The sequence below is a fragment of the Brassica rapa genome, chromosome A04, assembly GCF_000309985.2.
Source record: "Brassica rapa cultivar Chiifu-401-42 chromosome A04, CAAS_Brap_v3.01, whole genome shotgun sequence".
Taxonomy (NCBI): domain Eukaryota; kingdom Viridiplantae; phylum Streptophyta; class Magnoliopsida; order Brassicales; family Brassicaceae; genus Brassica; species Brassica rapa.
In genome coordinates this window covers 11,269,271-11,284,784 of record NC_024798.2, presented here as the reverse complement: position 1 = coordinate 11,284,784, position 15,514 = coordinate 11,269,271, and the positions used below count along the sequence as shown (strand labels likewise).

General features: G+C 28.5%; 1 protein-coding gene across 1 annotated transcript; it reads right to left on the bottom strand.

Moving 5' to 3' along the window:
• Positions 1-1,667: 1,667 nt before the first annotated feature.
• LOC103864127 (probable lysophospholipase BODYGUARD 2) lies at positions 1,668-5,496 on the bottom strand. The gene is made up of 4 exons (XM_009141882.3): positions 4,653-5,496; positions 3,756-4,090; positions 2,943-3,142; positions 1,668-2,149 (listed from the first exon to the last, which is right to left on the bottom strand). Exons 1-4 carry the CDS (start codon positions 5,209-5,211, stop codon positions 1,816-1,818), a joined length of 1,428 nt encoding a protein of 475 aa, XP_009140130.1. The 5' UTR covers positions 5,212-5,496; the 3' UTR covers positions 1,668-1,815.
• Between the last annotated feature and the right edge of the window lie 10,018 nt (positions 5,497-15,514).

The following is a 15,514-nucleotide window of genomic DNA, read 5'->3' as shown; positions in this document are numbered from 1 at the left end:
AAATATTTATAAATGTTGATTCGATTCGTTATGCGTTTTTATTTGAACCAGAAAAATGTGGATATCCGTAACTCTACGAAACAAATCAATTACTAAAATACAATAAAAAAATGCAAATCACAAATGCCAATATTTTTAGGAACGAATATCAAATTCGATATGTTATATGCATATATATATATATGTACATAATTATATATATATGTTATATATATATATTATAGTTTATATAAGTTTTACCATATTTTTAAGATTTAAATTTATTATATTAGGTATTGAAATTTTAAAAGTTAAATAATATTTTATTTTTGTAGTAAAATGTTATTATTAAAATTTTCAATTATTTTTAAAATTTAATTTTATTTACGGATAAAATCGGATATTCTTTAAAAATCTAAACAATTTTGGATATCAGAGTCACCGGCTATCCATGTGGCTAAAGATTGAATCGACATGAATGCCTCCAAATACCCGGATATTCGATCTGTGCCCACCTCTATTTACGTATACAATTGATTTTTCTTTATATGAAAAAAATTCACTAATGTCAAGACCTTTTAAATTTTTAGTTAATTTTAATTTTATCTTTCATGTATTATTTAGAACAAAAATGTCATTTAATATTAATTAACAATATCTTTATATATTTGTCAACTATTTATATATACTTTTACATACACATACATGTGCATCTTGTAACGAAGTATTTACCACAACTGAAGTATCTATTTTTTTTTTTGGAAGTTGAAATATTTTTTTTTAATGCTTCTTTCACTGCCGACCAAATTATTGTGAAATGATTGGTCTTAATAATATTTTTTTTTCTTGAACTATTATCCGTTTACAAACTATAATATGAAACCATTGTTCGACATGACGACTATCTAAAATTTATAACATGAAAATAAACAAATATATAATCACATTCCGCGTAAGGCGTAGATTATTACCTAGTATATATAAAGTTCATTAACCTACTAACTCGAAGTTGACCCACAACAGATTCAGTGATCCGAAATTGATTTGTCCAGATCGGGTTAAATTAATGCTATTCTAACATTTGAAACGGAGAATGTAGATTAATACGTGAATGCATCCAATTGGCACTCATAGTCGACTGTCTGACAGAGACAAATTGGGAAGTAAACTAAGGCCACGTCTTGATTTTCCAACATCATACATGATACAACCAAGGTCGGTCCATTTCATTTAATTAATGCCCTATCTTGATCTTCTATTAAACATGTTTCATTTGCGTTTTTATAATCATTTAAAAAATATATATAGCAAACTAACATCCTAGGTAATAGCTATGAGATGAGTTTCACAACACTAAAAGTACTAAAATGAAAAAAAAAACAAGAAGACCTTTTAACCTTATTACTACTAGCTAGGATCAAAACACACTTTATGAGTGACTCTTTGACATGTTGCAAAAAAACGCATAAAAAGAAATATTGAATTTTATGGTTTCATATCTCTTCTCGATGCAAATATGTAATGCAAACTAATTCCCAGCACAAACATCTTTTATCACAGAATTCTTATAACGTAGACAAATAGACTATTCTATAACACGTAACCACATTTTACAATTTATTCTATCAATTTAAGCGTCTCTACACGAGGCTGCGCACACTATTTAACTCTCTTTTGTTAGAAAAAGAAAAAAAAACAAAATTAGAGTCTTGACATTTCTTCTTCGAACAGAGACAAACAAAACAAAATATTAACCAGCTATAAAATGAAAATATACTCTTTTGTTTACATGGTATTATATACTTCATAAAAAAGTTTCAGTTTCATCATATATATTCACTTATGAGTAGTAGTGGATCTTTGCCAGATGAGCTCAAGCTCTCGAGCAAAGTCCTTTTGTCGGCCGACGACAATGGTGATGTGGTCTTTGTCGGGAATGACGTGTACAGTAGCACGTGGCACTTTAGTCTTGACGCTGTAGCTACACTCCACAGGAATGACCTCATCCTTGCCACCGTGAAATATGGCGACGTCACAGTCCACGTGGTCACGGACATGGTCGAGATACGACTCGAGCTTGCCTCCTGATCCGAAGATGATGTTGTGTAAAGTGTGCCACGACCCGGTGTGTGTGTGACATAAAAATCCTTCTATCAAATACGTTCGCATCCTGCACAGGTAGAGGTAGTTTAATTTATCTTATTCAAATTTATAAATCTGTATTGTTTATGTATGTTTGACTATAGTATGTAAAACTATTTAAATTTATCATATATTATAATGATGCATAATTCATCTTGATTGAGAATTTTAAATGAGCCAAAAAATTAATACCAAACAGAATAGAACATCATCCGAATTTTCTTATTTTTATAGACCCGAACTAAATCTAGATTTTATAAGTTTAAATTCTTTTAACTTAATATTTTATGTATCTCATTTTATATGGTGCAGATTATACATTTCATAATATAAAATTCCAAAATTAATGTAAGTTAACGGGGCCAAATAATGGAGGAGACATGGTCGATATAAGTTGCTTTCTGTGTTAAAGACATTTTTCCTCTTTTTCTAATACATAAAGCTATTAGGTTGCACTCGCATTTCCTAATATGGTATCACATATTTTTATGTAATAACTACTAAAGTGAACCAATCAACATCTTATTTTTAGAAAATTTGTATAACAATTTAGAAATGTCAATTTCAAGATATTGAATAAGAGTAGGAAACGAGTGGTTGGTTCATTAAAACTTATAGACTTTTAGACATTTCGGTGTTTCCCTAATCTCATGCACCGTGAACTTCGGGTCAAATCTTGCTTACTTAAATTCAACAAAAGAATTTGTGGATGTAAACCTACGATCGATCGTCTGATTACTAAGGCTACGATTCTTTCTTCTTACACGTTTATTAGAATATATCAAAAACGCAAACGTACATAAATAATCTTATATATGTACCTGTTTAAGGTGAAGAGGCGAGTGAGGGAATCGACCAAACGATGGCCTTTGCAGAGTACAAGGCAAACGGTGCGGCCAAGATGCTCGTACCAGCTAATCAGCGATGCACCAAACTGCATCGGTGGCCAAATGTTCTTAGGAGCCACTTTCCTCATCACGTATTGCCCCGGATTTACTCCCTTTGGCACCTTGTAAAATGGCTGCCAATATTATACGACTTCATTTAGTTTACAAAAATATTCATATATAATCACTGCCATAACTACGTTGAGAAAACAGAGTTTGTACTGAAAACGAAATCATACAAAACTGTTCATTTTTGGTTTGGTTGATATACTTTCTAAAACAGTAAACCCCAACTATGCACGAACAAAAAGGTGTATTTTTATTTTTTGAAAAAAGGTGTATATTCACTCCTATTACCAAATTTTTGTAAGAAAGAAATCATACAACACAAATTAAAAGTAGGTTGGTTCATCATCAATCTGGTTACTACATTTCTTAAACCGGGGATAAATCTATACACCGAACTGAAATCACCTGTATTCCGATTTTGGTTCTACTAATTATGTTTCCTTTTCTATTTTCAAGAAAGCTTTAGCTTAAATTCTCCCTTTCATATTTACTATAAACAGCTTTTCTTTGACGGTTTTACTATAGACAACTAAAACATGAAATACCTATTAAAATATTATGCCACAAATGAGAATGAACCTTACAAATATATAAAATGATATAAGACATTTCTAGTCATGATCCTTTGATTTCTAAAAATAGAGAATTGTTAAAGGTAAATATGTATAACTGACTTACCGGAGCCAAGAGAGTGAGAGACTTGATAGCTCCAGGGTGTTTAACGGTGAGGGCAAGAGCCAAAACACAACCTAAAGAGTGAGCCACTATGTGAAACTTTTTGAGTTTATACTGAGCGATCACCGATTTCTCAATCATCTCTAAATGTTCTCTTAGTGTATACAACGAGTCGTTTGGCTTTGGACTTCTTCCATAACCCAAAAGATCGACTGCGATGAGCCTATAATTAGATTTAGCTGAATCAGAAAAGTTTGGGAAGAGAGTCTCTGTCCAAAAGGAGGATGATGATAAGAAGCCATGTATGAACAAAACGTTGTCTCTTGCCTTCTTATTATCTGCACATAAATATTCCCCAAAATTATTAAGAAAGCTTCTAGTGTATGTGCTGACGACAATAATATTTATTTATTAGACTCAAAACAATTCAAAACCCTTCTATTATAACAAAAATACTAAACGACAATCAGTGTTATAATTCTTGTTAGTACTCTGTTTTCGTAAAATACTCATATTAATTGATGTCTTAGTCAAAAATTGTCTTTAACATTTGTTTTCTTTTAAATAAAGTTTTGCTTTTCGAATAACAAAATATGTTTTTGTTTTCCCTAATTGACTTTATAGTAAACACTTAGTTACTTCTTGTTGTCTTGAGAAAACAACTAATATGCATTAAGTAAAAACATCATTTAATATGAAATGAAGGAATTATGTTTTGCTCTTTTAAAAAAAAATATATAAATGGTGATTTTATTGTCTTCAGCTCATGTTACTACTATTTTATAACAACGAACCAACTTTCTTCTCACAAGAATTTAAGGTAATCAAACATTCAATTTTCCTGAATGCGTATAAATACAAATAGTTGTATGAATTTGGAAATAATGGATTTAATTTTACCTTTCGGTTGTTGAACTTTGACAAATAGAGAATCTTTGTTGGAAGGAGAAAGCCAAGAAGTGCAAAAGCTGCAATTACAATCTGACCATCTTGGTGTTGTCGGAGACTTCTCAACGACCGTAGAATTCAAAGTCATTAATCTCTTTTTGTTACCACTAGAAACCTTCTTCTTAGACTCATAATTATGATCACAAGATTCCACCACACTGCCTCTCATGATCACGCCTTTGTAATTGAAGCATTTCACGGAACTCACGAGCTTAGAGAGCCTCATTAGAAGCGAAGGACCACGTGAGTAAAGTGTGTCTGAGATCTCGTCGAAATGGATCTTAGTTCTTGTCATAGACACAACTTTTGAGTACTCTCCTCGTTCGGACACTATGATCTTCCTGGTCTTGGCTTGTGCCTCGAGTGGAGAAGAGCAATAACAGGGTTTCCATTCGGATTCGAAGAAGAAATCTAACGTCTTGTAAGTAAAACAAAGTAAGAAATCTAAAATGTCGAGTAAAAAGAAGACGAAGAGGCCTACGGTTTGGTTGAGCCACCGTGCAATGGCCATGATGTGGTGTGATGATGAAGAAATGGTTTTGATTTGAATCTGTGGATTTGTACGTGAGAGTGTTATATAAACTGATGAATGATGATTCGTGTGTGAGAGAGTGGGTAGTTTATAGGAGAGACAGATATACGAATTTATTGTTCATTTAACATAATTTGCTGTCCGAAGTGATTAAATTGGGTGGACGTTGCATCCTTTTTGGGTGGGCAAACCCTAAATTAACTATATTAATGTTCATTATAATTGTTCATAGTATTTTTATTACTTGGAATGTAAGATACTATTAATTTATGGTTTGAGAGCCAAGTTCTGAAATTATTGAAGAAACTGTAACTAGCTACTACATATATTTGAAACTTTGATTTTTCTAATTTTATTTTATAGTAATACTCTAAAACCAAATGCTTAAAGAAAATGTCATAATGTTTAATAATAACTATATTATATATCTGTCTAGATTTCTATTAAATATATAAAAATTAATAAATACTATTATAACTCAATTTAGTAATATATCTTTGAAAATAGTTATATAACCAAATGTGAGGTATTTCTGTATTAACGTTTATTTTATTTGATAAATATACATATTATATATTTACTATTTTGTGAAAATCTATAAATATACTTGTTAATTTATCAATTTTTTTTTTAATTTCCAATTTAGGTGAAAGTAATTCACATCCTATCATATAAAGTTTAAGAACTGATGTCTCCAATTTTAATACACTGCTAATATAAATATAAAATATATATTTTAAAACTAAGGTAAAAATTAATTAATTATTAAATATAAAATTATGCAATTAATTACTAGTTTTAAATATATTTTCATATTTTATTAAAATTTATAGTAGTTTGCAAATTATATATTTTTATCTTTAGCATATTCATTTGTTAGTATTTTGTTGTTAGATTTTACTAGAAAATAGATTTAATAGTAGTTCCTAATAAACAGTCAAAATCAACAAAACATATAGAAAATATACTGAAATATATAAGTAAATAAAAGGAATAAATAGTAATTAAATTAATAAATAATTATTATAATTAATATAACGGAATGTATAATTATGTAAACAAAATTAAAAAAAAAAACAATATGTAACTAATGAATAACAAAAATACCACATTCATAGTATCACTTTTCATGTTTACACTAACCAATTTTTCCTTCACTTTTAATCAAAGGTAAAAGACATTTATAATTCTAGGGTTAAATAATCTGACTTAGGGTTTATAGTTGAGGGGTGGGATATAATTTTTGAAATGTGAAATTTAGGATTCTAATAAATATATAAATAAATAGTTAAAAATATATAAATTTTAAAATACAGTTTCAAAAATAATTTTAGAAAGAAATTTTGGAAAAAATAAAAAAAAAACATTATAAAAAAGTTCAAATTTGGAAAAGTATAATTCGAAAACATAATTATTTATTTATATTTATTTATTTATTTAATTAAATAATTATTTATTATATATAAAGAAAAAATATATAAAAGTTTTTTGTCACTTAATGAAAAAGATATTTTTGGAAATGTCTTTTTAGTGACGGTAAACATGAATATTCCCCAAAATATAAATACATACAATTTGTTTGCAAGTGATATGATTTTTTTATTTTTTTTAATTTTTTTCCTTAAATCATTGAAATGAATTATAGATTTCACATATACATGCACTCTAATCCAGTATAAATATAATATTTATTTGATAAACTGAAGGATACATAGAGTTATGAAATAAGTAGTCATTGTATTATATACATGTATATTAATGCATTTCCAACTCTTATCTACGTTTTTCTATATTTTAAAATGAAAATAGATGAACTTTATTATATGGACTTTTCTTCCAATCTGTATATAATATAATTTACTTTTAGATATAGAGACAAAAAAATTGCAATATTCTATATTTTCATATAAATATAAAAACTCTATTATAAAATTATATTTTAAAATAAAACTAATTTTTATAATATAATATTTCTATTTTACAGAAAAATATTGAGATGAATTGCAAATAGTATTTACTATCGTGGTCGATATGTTGTCACATGTGCATTTAATAAACCTCTCATCATCATTGTGTTTGAATATTAGTCGGTCCAACTAAAAGACAGCCTACCCCATAGTTTCTTGTGTTATTATAGATTCATAATTTTTTTTTCTGACTGAAGATTCATGACTTTTTGTTATTAATCTGGGGTATTCCAAATTTATGCAAGGGCCTATATTAATCCAGAATGGAAGGTGCAGTTCACAAATAAACTTTGTTTTTAGATATTCAAATGAGTTTTATACATAGACTCATATCTACAAACCATATCTTAGAGTACTTTTGAGATTTACAGTAAATTTGTGAAATTCTAACGTCAATTACATATGCACTCAAGATAAATTAATCTTTTCGACCAAAAGAGATAAATTAATTTTGGGAGAATTTGTGGTATAACCATATTGAGAAAAGAATTAAGATTATACATATGGTTTGGGAAGTGTGTCTATTTACAATGTCAATATAGAATAGATCATTTGAAAGAAAAATATAACTATAAAAAGAATTTAGTTTCAGGGTATTATTTATTTGTAATATTCAGTAAAGTAAACACAATGTCTAATATGAAAGAACATAATTATTGTAAAATAAATACTTAAATGTATGTTATAGCATATGAAAAGCATATTTGATTGTTATAATACAAATTAAAAAAAAATGTTATTCTATATTTGATGACCATATAGTATGGTATGTGAAAAACTATATATGAGAGAGAGAGAGAGAGAGAGAGAGAGAGAGAGAGAGAGAGAGAGAGAGAGAGAGAGAGAGAGAGAGAGAGAGAGAGAGAGAGAGAGAGAGAGAGAGGGAGGGGGAGAAATAGAAAGGGAGAATGGGGGAGGAGGAAGATAGAATTATAATTATATTCCATGTTCGTAAATAGAATATAATATAATAATATATTATTTTAACATTACATATTATAGAGAGAAAAAAAGATATAGAGAAAGAGAGAACGAGGCAAGCGGAGAGGGAAGGACATGGGAAGACAGATAGAAAAAAAAAGACAGAGAAATGAAAGAAAGTGAAATTGTATAATTATAATTATATTTTATATTTCAAAATAGAATAGAACATAACTTTAGTATAACTGTAAATATTCAATTTTATAAATATATATTAGTTTTACAAAATTCAAAACATTTCATATACAAAAAAAATCTATATTTTTTATAGATATATAAAAATTTCAAATTAGTTATTTTTAAACTTCTAAAATTAATTGAAAAAGAAAGGTGAAAGTGAAAAAGGATAAAATAGTATATATTATATAAATATCATAACCTCTTAGATGTTATGGTTACATGCTTTATTTTGCTTTGTCTTATAGTTATGTCTCCCAATTTCCCAGTGTTAATCGACCAACAAATTAGGTAATACTGTACGTAGAAGAAACATGTGCTATCTTTTGAATAAGTCCTACTGTAGATACGTAAACTAGAGGAATAGTTCAAAAGTTTCAACTACGTATCACCGACATAGTATACATCTCTGTCCATTGGAAAAGATTCGACAAAGTTAAGAAAATGGAGATCACAAATCACAAATCACAATCTTCACTCTTTTTCCTTTTCGGTTTCTCGTATGGAAAAATTATTATTTTAGGCCAAAAATGGTAACTATGTCCTAGTTGACTAATCAGTAATCACATATACTTTATGTTTCATTATGCTAATTATTTCCAAAATGATAATAATGTCTTTAATTTAAATTAAAAATTACAATTAACAAAATAATTGTTAATATTAAAATATAATAAATAATTAAAGTAATTAAAATAAAAAAAACATTAAAAATTCTCAAATAAAAAATGATTATTTTCTTCCCATATTTTTCTGAAACTAAATATTTCCAAATATTTTCTCGAACTGATTATTTTTATTCGAAGAATACAGTAAATCTGTAAAACTCGGTTTCTACAAGTTTTTAGATTTATAGTAATGTGTAGATTTTGATTTCTACATGTTTTAGATCTATAGTAATCTGTAAATTCTGATTTCTACAGATTTTAGAGCGATAGATTAAGTGAAGAATGTGTATTTTAAATATTTTTTTGGCTTCAATTGGTGACCACTAGAAGAATGGAAAAAATGAACAAAATAAAAAAATAAAATTTTATTTGAGGAATTGAAAAAAAAAATTTGTTCATTTTGTTCCTCATCAAAATTGGAGAGGGAAAATTTTCCTTATAAATTTATTTTATGCATTGAGGCGCATCACTTAACTGGTCATCTAGGGGTAAAACACTGTTTCAGTGCGGGCCGCGAAAGCGGTACCAAATCGAGGCATACTCCTCCATCAGGAATTTAGAGGAAAAAAAATGAAACTTACCTTTCAATAATTTGACTAAAATACTAACATAACTGGTATGAATTTTGAGGATTAAATAATTCACCATTTTTTTTTGTGATCACCAGTTAGAGTCTTAGAGTACTATTATTTACGTAGATCATGTATTCTAAACATAGTAGATTCAATGAAAAAAGTGGATTATACTTCGTACAATGCCTATTCTAATTTATGTAGAACATAATCTGAAATTATGATTTAAACATTTTTTAGAACTAGAAAAAAAATACCACTAAGTTGATATGTATATGTCATCAATAATTATTATTTTTCCAATTCTTTTTAGAGAAAAAAAGACTAGGATAACACCAAACCAAGTTTTTGTTCTCAAACTAGCACTCAAGGCTCAAAGTCACAAAAATAGGTTTCATTAAAGAGGTAAATATACACTTATATCCTTTGGGTTAATTAATCCAAACCTTAGGGTTTAGAGTTAAGGGGTAGAGTTTTGGAATTAGGGTTTAAAATTTTATAAAATAAAAAATAAATACTAAAAAATTAAAAATAAAATTTAAAAAACAGTTTCAAAAAGTATTTTTGAATTATAAAAAAAATTTAAAAATAAATAAAAAAAAATTCGAAAAAATATTTTCAAAAAAACAATTATAAAAAATTTCGAATCCGAAAACATATAATCTAAAACTATAAAAAAATTTCTTATTTTTAATTTTTTTTATTTTTATTTTATTTGTTTTTATTTATTTTTGTTTGTTAATTTAATTTTAAACCAATGGTATTAGGGATGTTTTACCCTTATAGAAAGCATCCTTTTGAACAGGACTCAGCAGATAGATAGAGATAGATGACACTTTACAAAAAATGAGAAATATTCGGTCAAGTCCGGATATCAGGTAGAGCGGATCCATCGAGATAGAGAAATGCCACCTTTACTGATTGGCCCCACAGTTGATGTTTTGAAGGCTTACTGTTGGAAAATACGGTGTCCACCAAAGTTGAAACATTTCAATGGCAATTAGTGACATGGTGTATAGTAGTGCGAAAGAATTTACACGCAAGGGGGATTCAAGGGGATACTTCTTGTGTAAGATGTGGAGCTCATGAGGAATCGATAAATCATGTGTTTTTTGAATGTCCTCCAGCTCTCCAGGTTTAGGCTCTCTCGAAGATACCATCAAATCCAGTTTTTTTTCCAACAAGTGCCCTCTTCACAAATATGGATCATCTATTTTGGAGAGTCCTTCCGCAGATGGAGGATCACCAGTTTGCTTGGATACTTTGGTACATCTGGAAAGTTATGAAAATAAAGTTTTAAGTAATTTGGACATGGATCCCATGGACACGCTTAAATTGGTAGAAACGGAATCGACATTGTGGGCTGAAGCACAAGTATTACAGGATCAGAGAATGACTCCACAAATAAACATGCTATTACCGTCAATTCCAAGAAGATAATGTTTTACAGATGGCTCGTGGAAAGAGGGTTCTAGTTTTTCAGGACAAGATTGGCTCAGTACTTTGAAAGGTTTTGATGGATTATTGGGGGCAAGGAATGTTAGGGCTAGTCTCCCGCCTCTTCATGCGGAGATGGAAGCGTTACTATGGGCCATGCGGAATTTACGTCAATTTCAGGTTACGTTTGCAACGGATTGTTTTCAATTGGTGAAGATGGTTTCAGAACCAGAGGAGTGGCTAGCTTTTGCAAGTTATTTGGAAGATATCACGATCCTGAAAGAGTGCTTCACCCGATCAGAGCTTATCTATGTACCACGGACGCAAAACTCAAAGGCGGATAGTCTAGCACGCAGTGCTAGGAACCAATCGTCTTTTGTCGTTCACATGGATGCAGATCACCCAGTTTGGTTTATAGAGTCAATATGAGTCTGTATAGTTGATGACAAAAAAAAATGTCATTTTGTGACTTTCTCCTTCTAGTGTCATTTTTGAGACAAAAACTCAAAAAGTACTATTATTGACAATTGCCCTTCTTTTTAGTTTGTATAACTAATTATTTATTTTATTTTCAAAAATACTAAAAGACATTAGAGATAAAAATCATATAAAATAAAATTTAGTCTCGTGGGACATAGTTACCATTTTTTTTCCTAAAAAAATTTCCCAAAAAAAAGTACTATTTTCTTCTCTGGCTATCAAAGGTTTGCTCAAGTTTTTGCAAATTTCATATTTGGAGACTCATTGATAGATGTTCACATTGTCAAAGTTGATTCTTGTAGCATCTGCAAAAGACACTCTATAACTTTAAATATGAATTTTTTTGCTATGCAAATTTTTTTTTCCAAATTTCAAATTTGAAGTTTTAGGTAGTGAAACTCTATATTTGAAGTTTTACTATTCAAATTTGAAAATTACACATCACATTTATAATTCTAAAATATTTTCTCGTCTATCGTTTTAATCCTTTAAAATATACCTCAATAATATTTCAATTTTTTTTATAAATTTAAGTTTTACACATAAAATTAAATAAAATTTAAAATAAGATTTAAAATGCTTAAAACTAGATTTAGACAATAACAATATACAAAAGAAAATTAACAAAAAAAAACTTTTAAAAAATTACATGAAGACATAACTATTGTGCAAATTTAAATATTTCAACAACACTAATAGTCATGTAAATTTGATCCGAAACCTCCAAAAGATTGTCCAAACAAATTTTTATAACCAAAGATGGTTGTTATTGTTGTTTTTTGTCTTTTCGTACGATTTTTTCTTGTTCAAATCGACTGTATTCACGAGTATTAATATCATCAATAGAATTTAAACCTTTTAGCAATATTTTATTTTTTTCTTTTACTTTCTTTTTCATATCTAATGTATTTACAAGTATTAATATCACCCGTTTTCAATAATTTTAAGTTCGTAATCTATAAATTAAAAATAAAAAGAGTCATTTTTACTAGATGATCATATATGCATTACAAAAATAATTTTTGTGGAATATTATAGTATTTTGCTTAAGTTTTAATATTAATTATGTTATTTCTGTTTAGAATTTTATATTTTAATATAAATTTTACTAATTAATATTGTTGTAATATTTTATATATATGCTAGTAAAGTTTTATGATTTTAAATTAATTATGACAAATATAAGGACTATAGTATAACATACAAATAGTTTTGAAGTTAATTTTGAAATTCTGATTTTGGAGAACAATATCTTTAAACTTCAAATATAAATTTTGTAAATTTCAAAATAAAGTATAGATGCTCTAATTTTGAAATTTTGCTTATGGCATAGACTTCAGAGTTCTGACCACCAACTGGCCAACGCACCCGCAGATTCACTAATTTTTTCTGTCATCCCGCAGATTCACTAATGGTCGGACCATTTCTGTTATCGTAGGTATGTCTGTTTATTCACGTAGTAATATTTTATATGATATATGTGAAATTTATGATTTATTTATATGTCCTATAAAAAAGAAGGTAAATCATTTTTTTAAATCATATCACTTGTAAAATAAATAAATTAAAATTGTAATGTAAATGCATTTTTGTTTTACAAACAGTTATATGTTTTAAATGAATTAAAGCATCACCTATTTTGTTTTATTTTATACTTCTAGAAGTTAAATTGATTTTGTTCTGTATATGTCACCATTCTATCTTTTCTTTTTGATAACTGTATGTTAACTTTCTTTATTAGTCTTACGTATAAATAATATAAACTTATAATAATAATATTTAAATTATATAACAAATACTAGTTTTTATTGTAAAAACGACATTTATTGAAACCGGAAAAAATATTAAAAGTGGTTAGTAATTAATTAGATATAAATGCGCCTTGATGTAAAGGTTAGAGGGGGTACTATACAGCGATTCAGTTGAACAAGACCCTCATAGCTTACAAAAGCACTTGGAAGTCAATGGTTGATAGATAAGTTGACTTATTGTAAAGCATATAAAAGTCAGCATTGGGTTGGACCGACAGACTGAAAACAATGGTAATAAAAGAGTTTGTAACGTTGGAGAAGTCAAAATGCTAATTCCATAAATGCAACCAACATTCATTCATGGAGTCTGGCAACGAGTATTGATTTATTATTACTATATGCTTTTGAATTGGTCGTCTATTTACTCACTTAAATATTAGTTTTTGAAAGTTTGGATGCTGCTAATTAATCTGTATTCAAATGATACACAGAATCTCTGAAATTAAAACACAGGGTGAAGCCTTGGGAGAAAAATCAGCACCAGCTCCATTTCTCGAACCTAACACTGAGGCTAACACAATGGGATCAAATATGCTTCTGGTTCGGCTGGAATCATTGATGACACTGGACTTTTGATCGCAAGCTCCCATGTATAAAATGTCATTTTTAATGCCTAACTATAATGAGTTACATAACAATGCAATAGTACATGGAACAAGTTGGCTCCATTTAATATAGCGAATAAAAGATAAAAGATGTAATATATATTAGAGATATAATGATGGTTGAGAACAACAAAATTTGTTTCTGACAGATCGGTAGGGTTCCGTTGAGAGAACAAGTGAGTTATTTTGAGAGAAGCATAGACTATATGGTAAGAATGATTGGTGAAAATGGTACGGAAGAGATGTTGAAGAAGGCAATACTTATAATCACAATTGGGTCCAATGATATATTAAATTACTACATACAACCAACCATATATACCTTCCTTCTCTCAAGACAAGCTCCCCATTGATGCCTTACAAAACTCCATGGTCTTTCATTTAACCACACACTTTCAGGTAGAAAATATAGTACTTTATGTAGATATACATAATGCATGAAGTGTCAAGCAATTATTATGGAATTATTGTCTTTTGTTACCACTTGAGTACACTAGTTAATTGGCAGTGAAGTTAAATAAATAATTCAATCGTGTCAAAACAAATTTTCACGTTTGCGCATAAGTTTTAAATACTAGATATACATAATGCATGAAGTGTCAAGCAATTATTATGGAATTATTGCCTTTTGTTACCACTTGAGTACACTAGTTAATTGGCAGTGAAGTTAAATAAATAACTAGGTGGACCGCCCGCACGCATGTGCGGGCATTAACATTAATATTAAATTGATATTATATTTACAACTATATAATACTTATGTTACATGTATATGATTAATATGAAAGATTCGATGTTACATATTGATATTTATACTATGTTCATATGAACAAAGAATACATTAGAACGTTAGGAAAACGATCACATTTAACACTAATATTAAAACATCAGAAAAATATATGAGAAAAAATAAATATTTCAGGCATAACCCCAATAAAAAAAATCAGCCATAAAATATGAAAGAGAGATTTGAATTACCTGAGATTTGTTATCATTGGTTTCATTGTAAGAGCAGAGATAATTTACGGTTTCCTTCTTTAAGCTTTGAGTCAGAAAAGAGGTAATTCTAACAAAAATATTTAAAGATAACAAATTATATAATTGATAGGACAACATCAATGAGTTTCAAAGTTTTTAAAAAGCTCTAAGATTACCTTTGGCTCTCAGACGTACCGAAGAGGATCACGCACAATAAATAAATTGCACTTGATTAGCATACATATCTTTTATTATATTCTTGATAAGTGATTTAACTTTATAAAAAAAAGACTTACTTTTTTCGAAAGGGATGATCAGTTCTTGGATAAACAGAGTCGTCGCTTTTTGTTAGTTGAATCATTACTGATGCAAAAATATAGATAGAGATACAACATGGAGAGGAAGAGAACAAAAATAAACGGAGTAGAAGAATCCCCCACAAATTACCAGTAATGGTGTTCCCGTCTATGAGTTACTTATTGATTATCATACACCTGCGCAAGATCACAAAAGTAGAATTTAAATTATAACGATCAAAAACATATGAAAACTTAAAAGATATATGCGTGAAACTAATGTGGGTGGTGCGATATTTATATAGCAAAT

Bases quoted from the DNA above. Each gene is read 5' to 3' on its own strand.
- LOC103864127 (XM_009141882.3), bottom strand. From the start codon at position 5,211: ATGGCCATTGCACGGTGGCTCAACCAAACCGTAGGCCTCTTCGTCTTC. The intron at 4,091-4,652 runs GTAAAATTAAAT...ATTTATGTGCAG, and splicing joins CAAAGTTCAACAACCGAAAG to ATAATAAGAAGGCAAGAGAC. The intron at 3,143-3,755 runs GTAAGTCAGTTA...TAATATTGGCAG, and splicing joins CTCTCACTCTCTTGGCTCCG to CCATTTTACAAGGTGCCAAA.